At 42.8% G+C, this 13543-nt stretch overlaps 1 protein-coding gene across 4 annotated transcripts in view; it reads right to left on the bottom strand.

Annotated features, from left to right (window-relative positions):
• The window catches only part of TAF15 (TATA-box binding protein associated factor 15), a 32147-nt gene extending 18812 nt beyond the window's left edge, over nucleotides 1-13335 (bottom strand). For 3 of the 4 annotated variants that reach the window (XM_073315076.1, XM_073315077.1, XM_073315078.1), the window contains exons 1-7: nucleotides 13210-13335; nucleotides 7622-7661; nucleotides 6056-6107; nucleotides 5750-5840; nucleotides 5549-5669; nucleotides 3096-3310; nucleotides 1079-1193 (exon numbers count right to left, since the gene is read on the bottom strand). In XM_073315076.1, coding sequence (XP_073171177.1) covers nucleotides 1079-1193; nucleotides 3096-3310; nucleotides 5549-5669; nucleotides 5750-5840; nucleotides 6056-6107; nucleotides 7622-7661; nucleotides 13210-13219 — 644 coding nt within the window. In that variant the 5' untranslated portion in view covers nucleotides 13220-13335. The remainder of the gene's footprint in view (nucleotides 1-1078; nucleotides 1194-3095; nucleotides 3311-5548; nucleotides 5670-5749; nucleotides 5841-6055; nucleotides 6108-7621; nucleotides 7662-13209) is intronic. The other variant, XM_073315079.1, reaches the window with a different exon arrangement.
• Nucleotides 13336-13543: the final 208 nt, after the last annotated feature.

Raw genomic sequence — 13543 nt, 5'->3', positions numbered from 1 at the left:
AGTGGAATGGTGGTGTTAATAAACAACAGTTCATGGGTTGCTGGCAGCTTTAATTTCTATTTGACACTGTCTTGCTTTACATCCGTAGAACTGCAACTCAGAACTGTAGGTAGCAGGTATAAATTAACAGCTTCTTTGCATCTTTGCTAACTTTATATGTAGTTTGGGCAGTTTACATGGATTTTAAAACAAAGGCCCCCAATCCTGCAAATTCATGCATGTGCATGAACGCTATACATATATACAGTTAATATAAGTCTGTCTTTGTAGGATCAAGGCCTAAATCAGCTGTAGAAACATTTACAGTAAGTATAAAAACCTGACATCTAGTAAAGGCAAATAAACTGAATTAGAAGGCCATCATCGTTTTAGTTTGATAGCTAAAACAGTGACAGAAAAACGTAGCTAAGCTGTTGAACTCCTTCAGGTTCATGTTTGTTTATTCAGTCACTACTTCAGAGGAAATACTGGGGGGAAAAAGTAGTCAAGATCGAGTAATCTGAGTCTTTCTGCTTTATTAAAGACATTAGTCAAACCTTGCATATCATCTGTAATAATACTGGCCTTCTTTGTAAAGCACACTGAAATCTATTGATATAAAGCACTCTAAGACTTGGTGATATTACTGTAATAAGTCACCATATACGGAAAATGCTTTCCTGCCTGAGGGTTATCTGCCATTAGAACCTTGGCTCTAAATTCTATTTTTGAGCCTCTCTCTCTTTTTTTTTTTTTAAAGGCATCTAGAAAGAATCTTGGTTTATAGCATGTAAAATACTTGATGTCAAAGAGTGGTCTCTTTGAGAAGCCTTATATCACAGCCATTAGATATAAAATGTAGCCAAGTGTCTTTATGATCATCACTTTAAGTCTTGTCCTATTCCAATATAAGTAATGTTCCCTGGGCTAAATCTTTAGTATTTCAGTGCAGGCTGATCAGCGTAATTTTAGGAAGCAACAACCTTCTGTTTTCTGTGCTCAAAGATCTGAATTGTGTTATCTTAAACACTGAAACCAAAGCAACTAAATAGCAAGATATTACAAATACATTAGCAGGTATTGGGATTAGATCACTTACGTTAATCCAGACATATGACCTCTTCCATCCATTTCATATCCCCCTCTACCTCCTCCCTGTGAACCGCCGTATCCTCTATTATCTTCTCCATACCTACTCTTTTCACGTCGACCATCTAGAGAACCACAAAGTATGTGTAAATTGAATGGCAAGTTTATACTAAACCCATTGCTTAAATTTTCCAATTAAAAAATAAGACTTTCGTGTTTTAAGCTCTTTTCTTGCATCTGTTCCACACAATCACAAGGCCTAAATCAAGTTCTGATTTATCTCCCTAGATTACTATGGGACGTGATATTCCTTAGAATGTGGATGCCACCATATTCTGGTACATCACATTTTGCAGAAAATAAATCCATAGCGCCTAAAATCCCAGCTGAGTTTCTCCTACCCTGAAAAAGACAGACATGTAAATAGTTCGGTTAAAGGCTACGTTTTAATCTTCACATCACTTGTTTGTCAAGACAGAAGCTGAGACATTGGTGCTGTGATAGATAAGTAAAGCAGATCAGACCACTGTCCAGGGAGGTAAAGACAGATTCCAAGGTGCCTAGTGCCTGTGCATATGGAGATATTTCTTCCCTCCACTTCCCAGTAACCCTCCAATACAGGCAGGCAAATAAGACCACAAAGCCCTGGAATATGGAACCAGCGATAGTCAGCTCTGGCCCTGCAGCTTCCACAATACCACTGAAGGAGAGAGAAAGCCTTTCTCCCCCTATCAAGTCTCTCACTTTTTCTGCCTTTACTCCACCTGCAGCTGCAAAGTCTCTTATTCTCCTCCTCCCCCCATGCTGCTTCAGACTCACCATCTTGCTTCACTCCCCACTTGTATCTAATCTGGAAAAGAGTGTAGTAAAGAAGAGAACCTGCAGTGACAGCCACCAGGGCAGAAGGATGTAACTAAGCTGCTGCAAGCTGATGGGAGACAGTAAACAGAGGGAGCAAAAGCCTCAGGAAACTACAGGTTCCTTTTCCTTAGCAGCTTTGACAAAGTGGCAGAACTTGAACAGGAACAGCTTCCTTCTCATAGATTCTGCCCATAGGACGCAGCTCCCTTTCAGAGCCCCTCTCTTCTTTTCAAACATACTTTAAGGAGAGGAGGGACAACAAACATTCTTTACATGCAGGGAAAGTCATTTCATCTGCCTGTCAACTTCCTGTACAGAGCTTTGATCTTCCATGCACACAGCCAGACCTCCACATCCAGCCAGTCTTAACAAAGAAGTGACACAGGGCAGCAAATCTGCACTCTCTCTAAATATCTTCATTTTTTCCCCCTCAAAAGGCAACTGTGCTCCTAGACATTGGAAAGGATGGAAAGCCTTTCTGGTGGGACTCACCCTTTATAGGCAGGTTTCAGAGTAACAGCTGTGTTAGTCTGTATTCGCAAAAAGAAAAGGAGTACTTGTGGCACCTTAGAGACTAACCAATTTATTTGAGCATGAGCTTTCGTGAGCTCATGCTCAAATAAACTGGTTAGTCTCTAAGGTGCCACAAGTACTCCTTTTCTTTTTCCTTTATAGGCATTCACTTCCCTCCCTCCTCTTAAAAATATAAACACTCCAAAGGAAAGAAACATCAAGGGGGCTGAAAAAGGGCATGCCAATCACCTGATATTGTTTAATTTAACTAAGGCAGCTGCAGGCTTGGGATGAAGATTCTTATAACATTAGTGTTGATCAGGGCACCCACCCTCAAATCTAAAGTGAAAACCTTTCTTCCCACACATAAGGAAGAAAAAGGTGAAAAAAGTTTCAGGGATCAGAAAACTCATGCATAGATGCGGACACAATTTTTGACCCCACCAAGTCATGAGTAGGTAGTAAGAGTTCTCCATCTCCATCATTCTACAAGAAACACTCACCAAATTGGAGAAAAAGACTTTCACTGCTTTCCATCTCCCCCAAATAATAATCTGTATGCAGAAACCCAAAACATTTCATATCACAAAACAGAACGAAGTTCTTCAATTTAACTTGGCTAAAGATTACTATACTCATTCTGCATGCTCTACCTTGCATGTTGTGACTGTAGCTTTCCTTTTGCTGTGATTGATAGGATTTCTGATGCTGACCATATGAACCTTGTTGCTGATCATAGCTTGACTGCTGGTCACATGAGCCCTGCTGCTGGCCATAGTCTGACTGTTGGTCATACGATCCTTGCTGCTGACCATAGCTCGACTGCTGGTCATAGCTTGACTTGGGTTCATATGAAGAGGCTCTTCCACTGAAAATAAAGAGGAATAATAATTTAATTATTAGACAGTAAAGAGAGTTTATATTCCCAGTATAGAGAGAGCAGAATAATGGCTAAAAATGCATGATGATTCTGATCAGACTTCCTAGTCTTGATTTCCTTCAGGACTCAAAAACAAAATACAAACCCACAAACCACCACCTTTATTTATACAGAAATACCACACTGTTTGACTTCGCTAGGTGTGGCTTCAGATGCAGGGGAGCAGAAACGCATGTATTATCATCACATCATCTGTTTAACAGCAGAAACAAACCAACAGAAAATGCTATTAACACCATAGGAAACATGGGTTTTGTTTTATTGTTTTCTATTGATGACTTTAGCAATCATAGTGAAAATCCAGACAGCGAATGCAAGGACTGTTCTGCCTGGTTTACACCTACTTCCACCAAGATCCTGGACCACAATCAGCCTCAGAGTAACTCCATCAAAATCAAAAGAGTTACACAGAGGATGAATTTGGTCCTCCGTGCTATTCGGGATAAGAAGATTGAATCCAGATGCTTTCCCAAAGAAAGACAAAGTAAATTATATCAAATATGAAGTTCTAGCTATAAATTTCCCAAACTCTGAAAAGTCATTCTTCCAGAAAACATCTGGGTACAAATGGGCAACCAATTTTATAAGATACCTGGGGATTCAAATCTCAAACACCCTAGAAGAACTCGACACTTAAATGTCAAACCACTATTTCAGCAAATGAAAAGATCTGGAGTACTGGGGGCAGTATGCAATTTCTTAGTTGGGGAGAAGAGCCACAGTCAAAATGAGTATTTTGCAAAGGGATCTCTTTCTTCTTTCAAAATCTTCTTGTAGTCATTCCAGATAAAACTGTAGCAGAAATACCATGGAGGATGTTAGCATTTATACGGAATAAGAAAAGACCAAGAGTGAGTGCAGATACCGTGGACAGATCCATTAAGCAGCCAGCTCAAAGCAGTAGCAGATTAGAGGTGCTCTAACCCAGCCAACAGTGGGTCTTTACTGAAGAAAAAAAATTGTGGCAGTGTAAATACTGCTAGGCTACCATGGATTAATAAAAAATTCACACCCTCCAGAAATGTACACACATCCTTTAGCAAAGGCTCCTCTATGAGTCTGGAATAGAACTAGAGAGAAGTTCTTTTCCCTTGCCAACTACACCAATTACAAATAATCCAGCTCTTAACCCACATCATGAACCAGAGAAGTTTAAAGACTGGGACTATTCAGTACAGAAAACAGCACATTTGTCCAGTTTTTTTGGAAAATTTATATTTGACAGGCATGCCTGATTACACATTTAAACAATCACTTTAATAAAAAAATAATCACTAGAAACAACATGTTCAAGCAGGCTTGAATGGTGTTATGATGCTCACTGTAATATGGCAACACCCTGGTAACCAGAGAGCTCTAAGGAGTATATTATTTGTATAGTGTCTCCTTAAACAAAAAGGTCAGCTTTAATGGTTTTGTTTCTGATATTTACATGTGAAAGATTTGTAAACCTGTTAAAACTTCCTAAATAAACAGTAGTTAAACCACAACAAAAAGATGGTCTTTATCCACTTCATGATTGCTAAAGCTTCCTGCTGTTGAGACAAACATCAGACCCCTACTGCAGTCTGCTTTCCCTCCCTTATTCCTAAATCAAGCCGCCTGAACAGGGAAAAACAGCAGGCAATTGGTATTTAAAGTCTTCAGTTGTCAAATATCTAGATTGTCCTACAGTGTCCTGGCACTGAATTGGTTTACATACAATTCTGTATAATCAAGCATTTGTATCTGTGACTATAAGATTAGTGACACCTTCCAGCTCCTCTCCAGAGGAGTCGTGCAAAGTATTTTACAGTGAAAGTAGGCAGCCTTTAAGAAAGTCAAATACCTCAAATGTCTATTGATGTTCTATGTAGAGTATTTAGATCATATTGTATTGGTAAATAATCTTTAGTTTAAATTAAACACTATCCATGGTGTCAACAATATAAGCAATAAGGAAGCCACAAATATCAGGACAGAGAATCGTTAGAAGACCAGACAATTGCTAGTATGACTGTTTAACCCATTTATCAGAAAATTACATTTCCATTTAAAAGCTTCCAGAGCTGGGAGTTGGAGGATGTTCTTAAAGATTGCTCTAATAAGTTTCCAAATATAGCTACTTAACAAGGTATCTATGGCAGACAGTGCTTGAAACTTACATGGTTAACTTTATTTCCTTACCCTCCAGATGATTCTTTTTGTTGCTCCTGATTGCCATAAGACTGTTGGCCATATGAGCTCTGATTCTTATTTTCATAACCAGATCCTCTGCCATATCCTTGTTGTGAAGCTTGTCCATAACCTGAAAATTGAACAGGAGAATTTTTTATGTAATCAAACCATGAATATTTACTAGACAGGAAATTCAGCAAGCTAGCCAACCTGTTTGACTTTGTCCATAGTTTCCTTGATAACTTCCATAGTTCTGTCCATAAGAGGAACTCTCCCCACTCTGCCCATAGCCAGAATAACCCTGTAATTTAGAGAAAGATTTCAAGCAGAGGTCAGATCCACTAGAGGAAATAATGTCTTTCCTTGTCTAGACCGGGGGCCTGCATCAGTGCAGCTCTATTCCACTGATGACTGAAATTGGGCTATTTCTTAATGCAGACAAGTCAACAAAACAATCATCTCTTACTCGGGGAAAAAAAAAAAAAATTAAGAAGCACAAATTGTATTTCAACCTACCTGTGGTGCCTGTCCATAATTTTGATTGCCTTGACTGCCATATGATGAATAGCTGTAAAATATATAATTTTTTATGTAAACTTGTATCAAGTATTAGATAAAATAAAATACACAGTATAAGGAAAAGTATATAGTAAACTATGCTATGTAAACTGCAAGTTTCTTGTACTTACTGTGATTTGGGAATATTTCTAATTTAAATATTTGTCTTTTTATGTATTTAACCTATGTGCCTACAGTGATAAGCAGATTAGAAATGCAGAGATAAAATAATGGATGACTAAGATGAAAGATTTGGTAGACAAAAGCTGGAGAATTTAAACTCAGATTCTGTTTCAAGTATAGATTTTAGGATATAGGAGCTGAGCCTTATTGTAATTTTCCAGAATATCCTATAATGAAAATGAATCTTATATGAACCCAAATTATTCAAAATTAAAGAACACTTAAAAAGGTCAAATACAAAAACACAAAAAGCATACTAACAGATTTTAAGTCAGTTGCCTTTTAATCAATTACTATTCCTCTGATAATTTGCTGAGGAGTCTAACAATATTGTAGTTCATCCTCATGAAAAACTGCACCAGCTTCAGACTATATTTACTTGATATTGTCCCATTTTACTGAATCCATCATGAACTTCACAGACAAGTTATGCACTAAAATAAGGTACTGTTCAGCTGTGTATAACATACATTGCTATGACCTATTTAACCATGTGTTAATGTACACACACGTACTGTAGACACTTTCACTAAAACAGTCAGGTGTATCCAGGATTTGAATACTTTTGTGAAGGAATACTATTATCGATAATATCTTTCTCACAATTCAGATTATTGTAATACTGCCTAGATTCCAGAATTAATGTAATTTCTGCAAATGTGCATAAACCCAGTTGTAGTCCATTTTTCCTATTTCAATACAACACTTTTAAACATCAGTTTCTCATGGTGAAAACCAGATTTACACCTATATCCTGCTATTTGATCTCCATGGGGAGAGCCCCAGCAAATTCACTGGAACTATGTATGGGCATAAAGGTCTGCCTGTGTAGATCCAATTGTAGAACTGGGGTTTTAGAGTTATAACACACAAACCAGCTACTGTATTTACATTCTATGTGCAGCAGAGAGACAAATCCCTACAATTGGTTAGAAGAGGCATTCTGGGAACAAAAGAGCTTAAGAGCCACTTGTCCAATAACAAAACACATACAAGAGATTGTGAAGCAGCCCTGTATATTTAAAATGCATGGGATAGATTGTCACATGGAAAACACCTGTGGCTATTTTATGAATCAGCTTTTAAACATTCTTAGCTATGAATTTATCAATTTCAGGGAGCACAAAGGTTTTAACTTCTTTCAACTAGTTTTGGGAAGAACATTTACTTTACTTGACACTTCTGACTACCTATTTTGCTCAAAGTCTTACTACTTACCATATCTCTGACTACCCCACAAACACCTTAAGAAAGTAACAAAAAGAAAAAAATACTTGTGTATATTTATGGCATCATCCACACACACTTTCAAAAGTACTTCATATGTTATGTCATACATACCTCTGCTGCTGGCCCCCAGATTGACTGTAACTTCCAGAATCTATTTTAAAAAAAAAACAAGAAAAAAAAAAAAAGGTATTTTAGTAAGAAGCACGGAGCGCTTCTGATTCACCCAAATGAGACCTCAATTCTAGAGCACCTAGGTAAAGACTGACAAGAAAAAGTCTTGTAAATAGAGTTAAGATGGTAAGAACCAAAGGCAGAAGTTAACGGTTAATCCAGAATTTCTTCTAAGTCATTTACAGATTTTCAATGAATTCAAAGAAATGAGTTTTACATAAAAAAAGTCAACCTATGAATGCATGATATGTTTATTACACAGTTTTTAGAGTAGTCAAAATGGACAGTCACCAAAACAGTAATGTGTCAAACTGAAGTCATTAAAGGACATCAAGTTTAAAAACAAAGACATTTCTTTGAAAATCTTTTATCTATTACTTTCAGAAGTAGCTCCTAAAATTATTGTAAATGAAACAGAGAAAAAAAATATTTTCTCGGGTTATTTTGTGCATTGGACAGTATTTATCAGTTTAGTATTTTTGTTTTATAGTCAGCCTGTTTCCCCTTTGGTCTCCAAGAGAAAACAGGTGAGAGAAAATCATTTTTTAATCTCTGTTTGTAAAACAGCAGAACTAATAGTGGGACTCAGGCAAGTGCAGCACTTGTAACTACTTTCATCTTGCGTTTTGAAATATAGATTTACTTTGACACCACTTTAAGTCTCAAGGATCACATGACTAATGAACAGGCACCCTCTGATGGCTAGAGAACGAAATACCATTATCAATTAAGAATACATCATAAACATCTTAAAATAAAGTAAACAGACAAAGCCAAATCTGTCAGTTTTATCTGATGTCCATTTTAAGACAATGGGTTAGGTTAGAGAGCTTTTCTTGGCAAAGGAGCAGAGGGTAACGTGGAATTTGGGGGAGCATTAGTGGAAAGAAAGACCCCCGCACCTTCCCCCGTGACATTTCCCTGCCTTTTGGCAGTGGCAGAAAAATTATAATCACCAGCACAAGCCAGACAGAAACCCCAGTTTTGGTTGTTCATTTACAAAGGATGCAAGTTGTCCGAACAAAGGTCAAGACTTTACTACTCTACTTACAAATGATGGAATCTTTCTGATAGCAGGCAAACAGATTCAGACAACACAAGTACATTAAAAGAATGTGGCTTTTGAGGGAAAAAAATTTCTCAGAACCACAGTAATTAAGATCAAGTTAAACCTGTACTTTGTAAGACATCTTAGTAAGGATCCTGAGCAGCAAAATCTGCACCTGAAGCTCCCCAGAATATACTATTACCACATCAGGTCTACGAATCTAGACTTTAAAAGCTATCAGAGAGCAACATTAGGGTGAGCATGCCCATTGCCTAGGTATCAGGGATTTAATATTCTGAAGTGTGAATTGCCTTTCCCTGATAGATTAGGCCTATCATGTTCCTCTACAACAGTTACGGATAAAGGTGGCAAAAAGAAAAGGAGTACTTGTGGCACCTTAGAGACTAACCAATTTATTTGAGCATGAGCTCAAATAAAGATAAAGGTGGATTTCCTTGGCTTTTTACATTTTAATGGCTGATACCATTTACAATGTGTAAATGTCAAAAACTCTTCATAGACCTGGTGAAATGGTATCTGTTAGAGCAGTGGTGGTCAATGGTGACTACGGTCATCGGGAGCTGCGGTGGGCTGTGCCTGCGCGCGGTCAACGTCAGCAAAATGTCTTGCCACCCGCAATCAGATTACCTTGATGGGCCGCATGCAGCCCATAGGCTGCCCACCACGGAGTTAGAGACTGAACTTTACAAGTCATCTACATATGTTCCAGTAGTCACTTACCCATTGCCATGCCAACTTTGGTCCCTTTAGAAACTACACTACCAGTCACAACCAAAATTCTAATAATTTGTGTAATTACTTTTTTTAAGTACTTCCTCAATTCACCTGCAATCCAACCCAAATTTAAGTCTCCAGAGATGAAAAATTAGAACATAACTATGGTTTCTGTGTATATTAAAAAAACAACAACAACTATTTATATCGCCCTACACAGCCAGGCCTACTTTCACAGTCCACTATTAACTTTGTCAAGTTTTGACACTATCGAATTAGGCCTGAATAAAGACTGGGAGTGGCTGGGTCACTACAAAAAATACTTTTCCCTCTGTTGATACTCACACCTTCTTGTCAACTGTTGTGAATGGGCCACATCCACCCTAATTGAATTGGCCTCATTAGCACTGACCCCCCCACTTGGTAAGGCAACTCCCATCTTTTCACATGCTGCATATTTATACCTGCCTACTGTATTTTCCACTCCATGCATCTGATGAAGTGGGTTATAGCCCATGAAAGCTTATGCCCAAATAAATTTGTTAGTCTCTAAGGTGCCACAAGGACTCCTTGTTGTTTTTGCTGATACAGACTAACATGACTACCTCTCTGAAACTGTGACCTAAAACAGAGTGAAATTCGCATGTTTCTTTTCTTGTCCAAGCTGACAAATGCAAAAGGGAAACAATCACCATAAAGGTGAAGATTAATTCAATTTTAAAATTTTTTAGTTTTAATGATTTAATAGAGGTTAATATTAAACAGGTAAGGGTATTTTTAATAAATTTTTAACCTGAATGTCTAACAGCTTTCATGAGATATCAGTTTCAAAATGAACTGAAGCACTGAACCAAAGAGTACCATATCAGTTAAGAACGTAGCCAGCTTTAAGTTATTAACTTGTCTTTTATCCTCCTAATTTTTCACTTGTGAGCTTCTGCAAAAGTGGGACTTTTCCAAAAAGACTGAGGGTAACTGAACAAGGAGTATGTAAGATAAGAGAATACATTTTTAAAAAAAAGAAAAGTATTTTTGTATACTTTTTCTAATGTTTTGAGTGTCCTTTTTTACACTGAATAGAAATAGATATACTGGGTCAGACCAATGGTCCATCTAGCCCCGTATCCTCTCTCTGATAGTGGCTGGTGTCAGAGGCTTCAGAGGGAATGAACAGAACAGAGAAAGTTTGAATGGTCCATCTCCTCTGATCCAGTCGCAGCTTCTGGCAGTCAGAGGCTTTAGGGACACCTGGAGCACAGGATTGTGTCCCTGACTGTCTGGGCTAATAACCACTGATGGACCTATCCTCCATAAACTTATGAAATTTGTAGACTAATCAGTTATGTGGTTTACTTTGATAGGCTTAATAGGTACTAATATTTTTGAGTATTTTTGGAGAGTTTAGATGGTTATTTTGGGAGTTACTGTATATGCTATTTTAAAAAAACCTGTAAGAAGTCCCCAGGGGCTTTGGCTGGGACACAGGCAGTGCCTATCAATAAAGCAGCTTCCTCAGCAGTTTTCCTTGAATTCAAGTTACTTGAATTATTAGCATGAGACATCTCTGCCTCTAAATTTTATCTTTTTATATGAAGAATCGTGAGTTTGAGTAACGCAGGAAAAAATGGAAAAGCCTATTCTTAAATTCCAAGCTGCTAAACCTTTTGGGGTGTGAGAAGAAAACTGCTACAATTTTGCTGCCAAATCTCCTGAGACCAATCTCATTCTCAATTTTTAGGCCGCTTTTGAAATCTTTTCTTTATGGTGAAAGACTGTCCTCTGTGCCTTTCCACAAGACACTGAACATCTCATGCCTTTCTTAGCCATTCTGTCATCCAAAATGTCACAGCCTGAGACAGCACTGTAACAGCTCAACCCTGACAAAGTAAGGCTGACCCTCGGAAGCACCTGCAACAGGACTTCTATCTTCTCCCTCAGCTGCTATTGCTGCAGAGCTTAAAATAGGGTTGATTTTTATAAACAAGCAGAAACAGCAATGTTATTTTCACATTGTCTCCCCACCCCCACAACCCTCCATCTACAATCCATTCTAGGTACCATGGATCCTGTGACGACAGGACACTTTCCCAAGAGATCAGTACCAGAAGTCAAAGACATTTGCGCGCTGACAGATGCAAAGGGACTGGTGTGTTCTCAAGGAAGCCCCATGGAGACTATGGGCCAGTTAATGCTGTGACAGCACAGCCTCTACTCCCCACCCCATCTACAAAGAGCCTCACCACGTGGAGGCAGGTGCTCTTTGTATATCACGCCATGTAGGGTGTAAAGGCCCCTCTCTCAACTTTCTGCTGGGGGCGAGGAAAAGGCAACAGACCCTTGGGCTATGTGGTGGCTGCAGGCCCGCAGACCTACGGAAAGCGAGATGCCAGGGTCACCCAGCCGCAATCAGAGCTAGAAGCAGGAGCCATTTCCACCCTGTTCCAGTGGGTGCCAGGAACCATACAACCCCCAGGGACACCCTCACGGCCACTGACGGGGACATATACCTTCCAGGGCTGCGCTATCACCCCCCAAAGGGTGCCCAGGGCCCTAGTCCAGCGAGGGCACATAAGGGGGCCCCTGCTCACCACCACGGGGGCACCCACCCACTGAATGGGAGACAGGAGCCCCCATGAGTCAGGGAGCCGCCCCATGTCCACACTCCCTAGAGAGAAGAGAGGCAACCCCCCCTCCCCGACGCAGGGGGGTAGGGCTGCCCCCAACACTGCCCCCAGGGGAGAGGCGCAGGAGGAGGGGTCGGGGCTGCCCCCAACGCTGCCCCCAGAGGGGACGACGCAGGGGGGTGGGGGCGGGGCTGCCCCCAACGCTGCCTCCAGGGGAGAGGCAAACCCCTCTCCCCGACGCAGGGGGGTAGGGCTGCCCCCAACGGGGAGGACGCAGGGGGGCCTGCCCCCAACGCTGCCCCCAGAGGGGAGGACGCAGGGGGGTGGGGGCGGGGCTGCCCCCAACGCTGCCCCCAGAGGGGAGGACGCAGGGGGGTGGGGGCGGGGCTGCCCCAGGGGAGTAGGCGCAGGGGGGTGGGGGCGGGGCTGCCCCCAGGGGAGAGGCAAACCCCCCTCCCCGACGCAGGGGGGTAGGGCTGCCCCCAACGGGGAGGACGCAGGGGGGCCTGCCCCCAACGGGGAGGACGCAGGGGGGTGGGGGCGGGGCTGCCCCAGGGGAGTAGGCGCAGGGGGGTGGGGGCGGGGCTGCCCCCAGGGGAGAGGCAAACCCCCCTCCCCGACGCAGGGGGGTAGGGCTGCCCCCAACGGGGAGGACGCAGGGGGGCCTGCCCCCAACGCTGCCCCCAGGGGGGAGGACGCAGGGGGGTGGGGGCGGGGCTGCCCCCAACGCTGCCCCCAGGGGGGAGGACGCAGGGGGGTGGGGGCGGGGCTGCCCCAGGGGAGAGGCAAACCCCCCTCCCCGACGCAGGGGGGTAGGGCTGCCCCCAACGGGGAGGACGCAGGGGGGCCTGCCCCCAACGCTGCCCCCAGAGGGGAGGACGCAGGGGGGTGGGGGCGGGGCTGCCCCCAGGGGAGAGGCAAACCCCCCTCCCCGACGCAGGGGGGTAGGGCTGCCCCCAACGGGGAGGACGCAGGGGGGGCTGCCCCCAACGCGGCCCCCACGGAGGGGCGGGGCTGCCCCAAGGCTTCCCAGAGGGGAAGATGAGGCCCCGGGGGCGGGGGGGAGCGGCGAGTCCAACCTGGCGGCGGCCAGGCCCGCCCCCGCGGAGCGAGGCGCTTACCGGAAGCCATCCCGGCCGCCGCTGCCCCGCGAGAGGGAAGGAGGCCGAGGCCCGAACAACCCTCGCGCCGACTGCGGGCCCGCGCTGCCAATCCGCGAGCGCAGCGCCTACCACCCGGCTGCACTGGGGGGGGGGGGGATGGGGAACGTACCAAGTAGTTGCCGTTCGGAGGGGGCGAGGGTTGGTGGAACTCTACCACTGTGCAAAGGAGGGGCGCGCGGATTCTACCACTCCACGCTACAGCATTAGGTCGATTTTAGTTAAGTCGACATCGAGCCTCCGATGGAAGCAAGTCGATTTTGCACGTCCCCATTGTGCTCGTTGCGTCGGCAGA

The sequence above is a fragment of the Lepidochelys kempii genome, chromosome 17 (assembly GCF_965140265.1).
Source record: "Lepidochelys kempii isolate rLepKem1 chromosome 17, rLepKem1.hap2, whole genome shotgun sequence".
Lineage (NCBI taxonomy): Eukaryota > Metazoa > Chordata > Testudines > Cheloniidae > Lepidochelys > Lepidochelys kempii.
The sequence above is the reverse complement of the archived record's forward strand: the minus strand, read 5'-3'. Positions and strand labels throughout refer to the sequence as shown.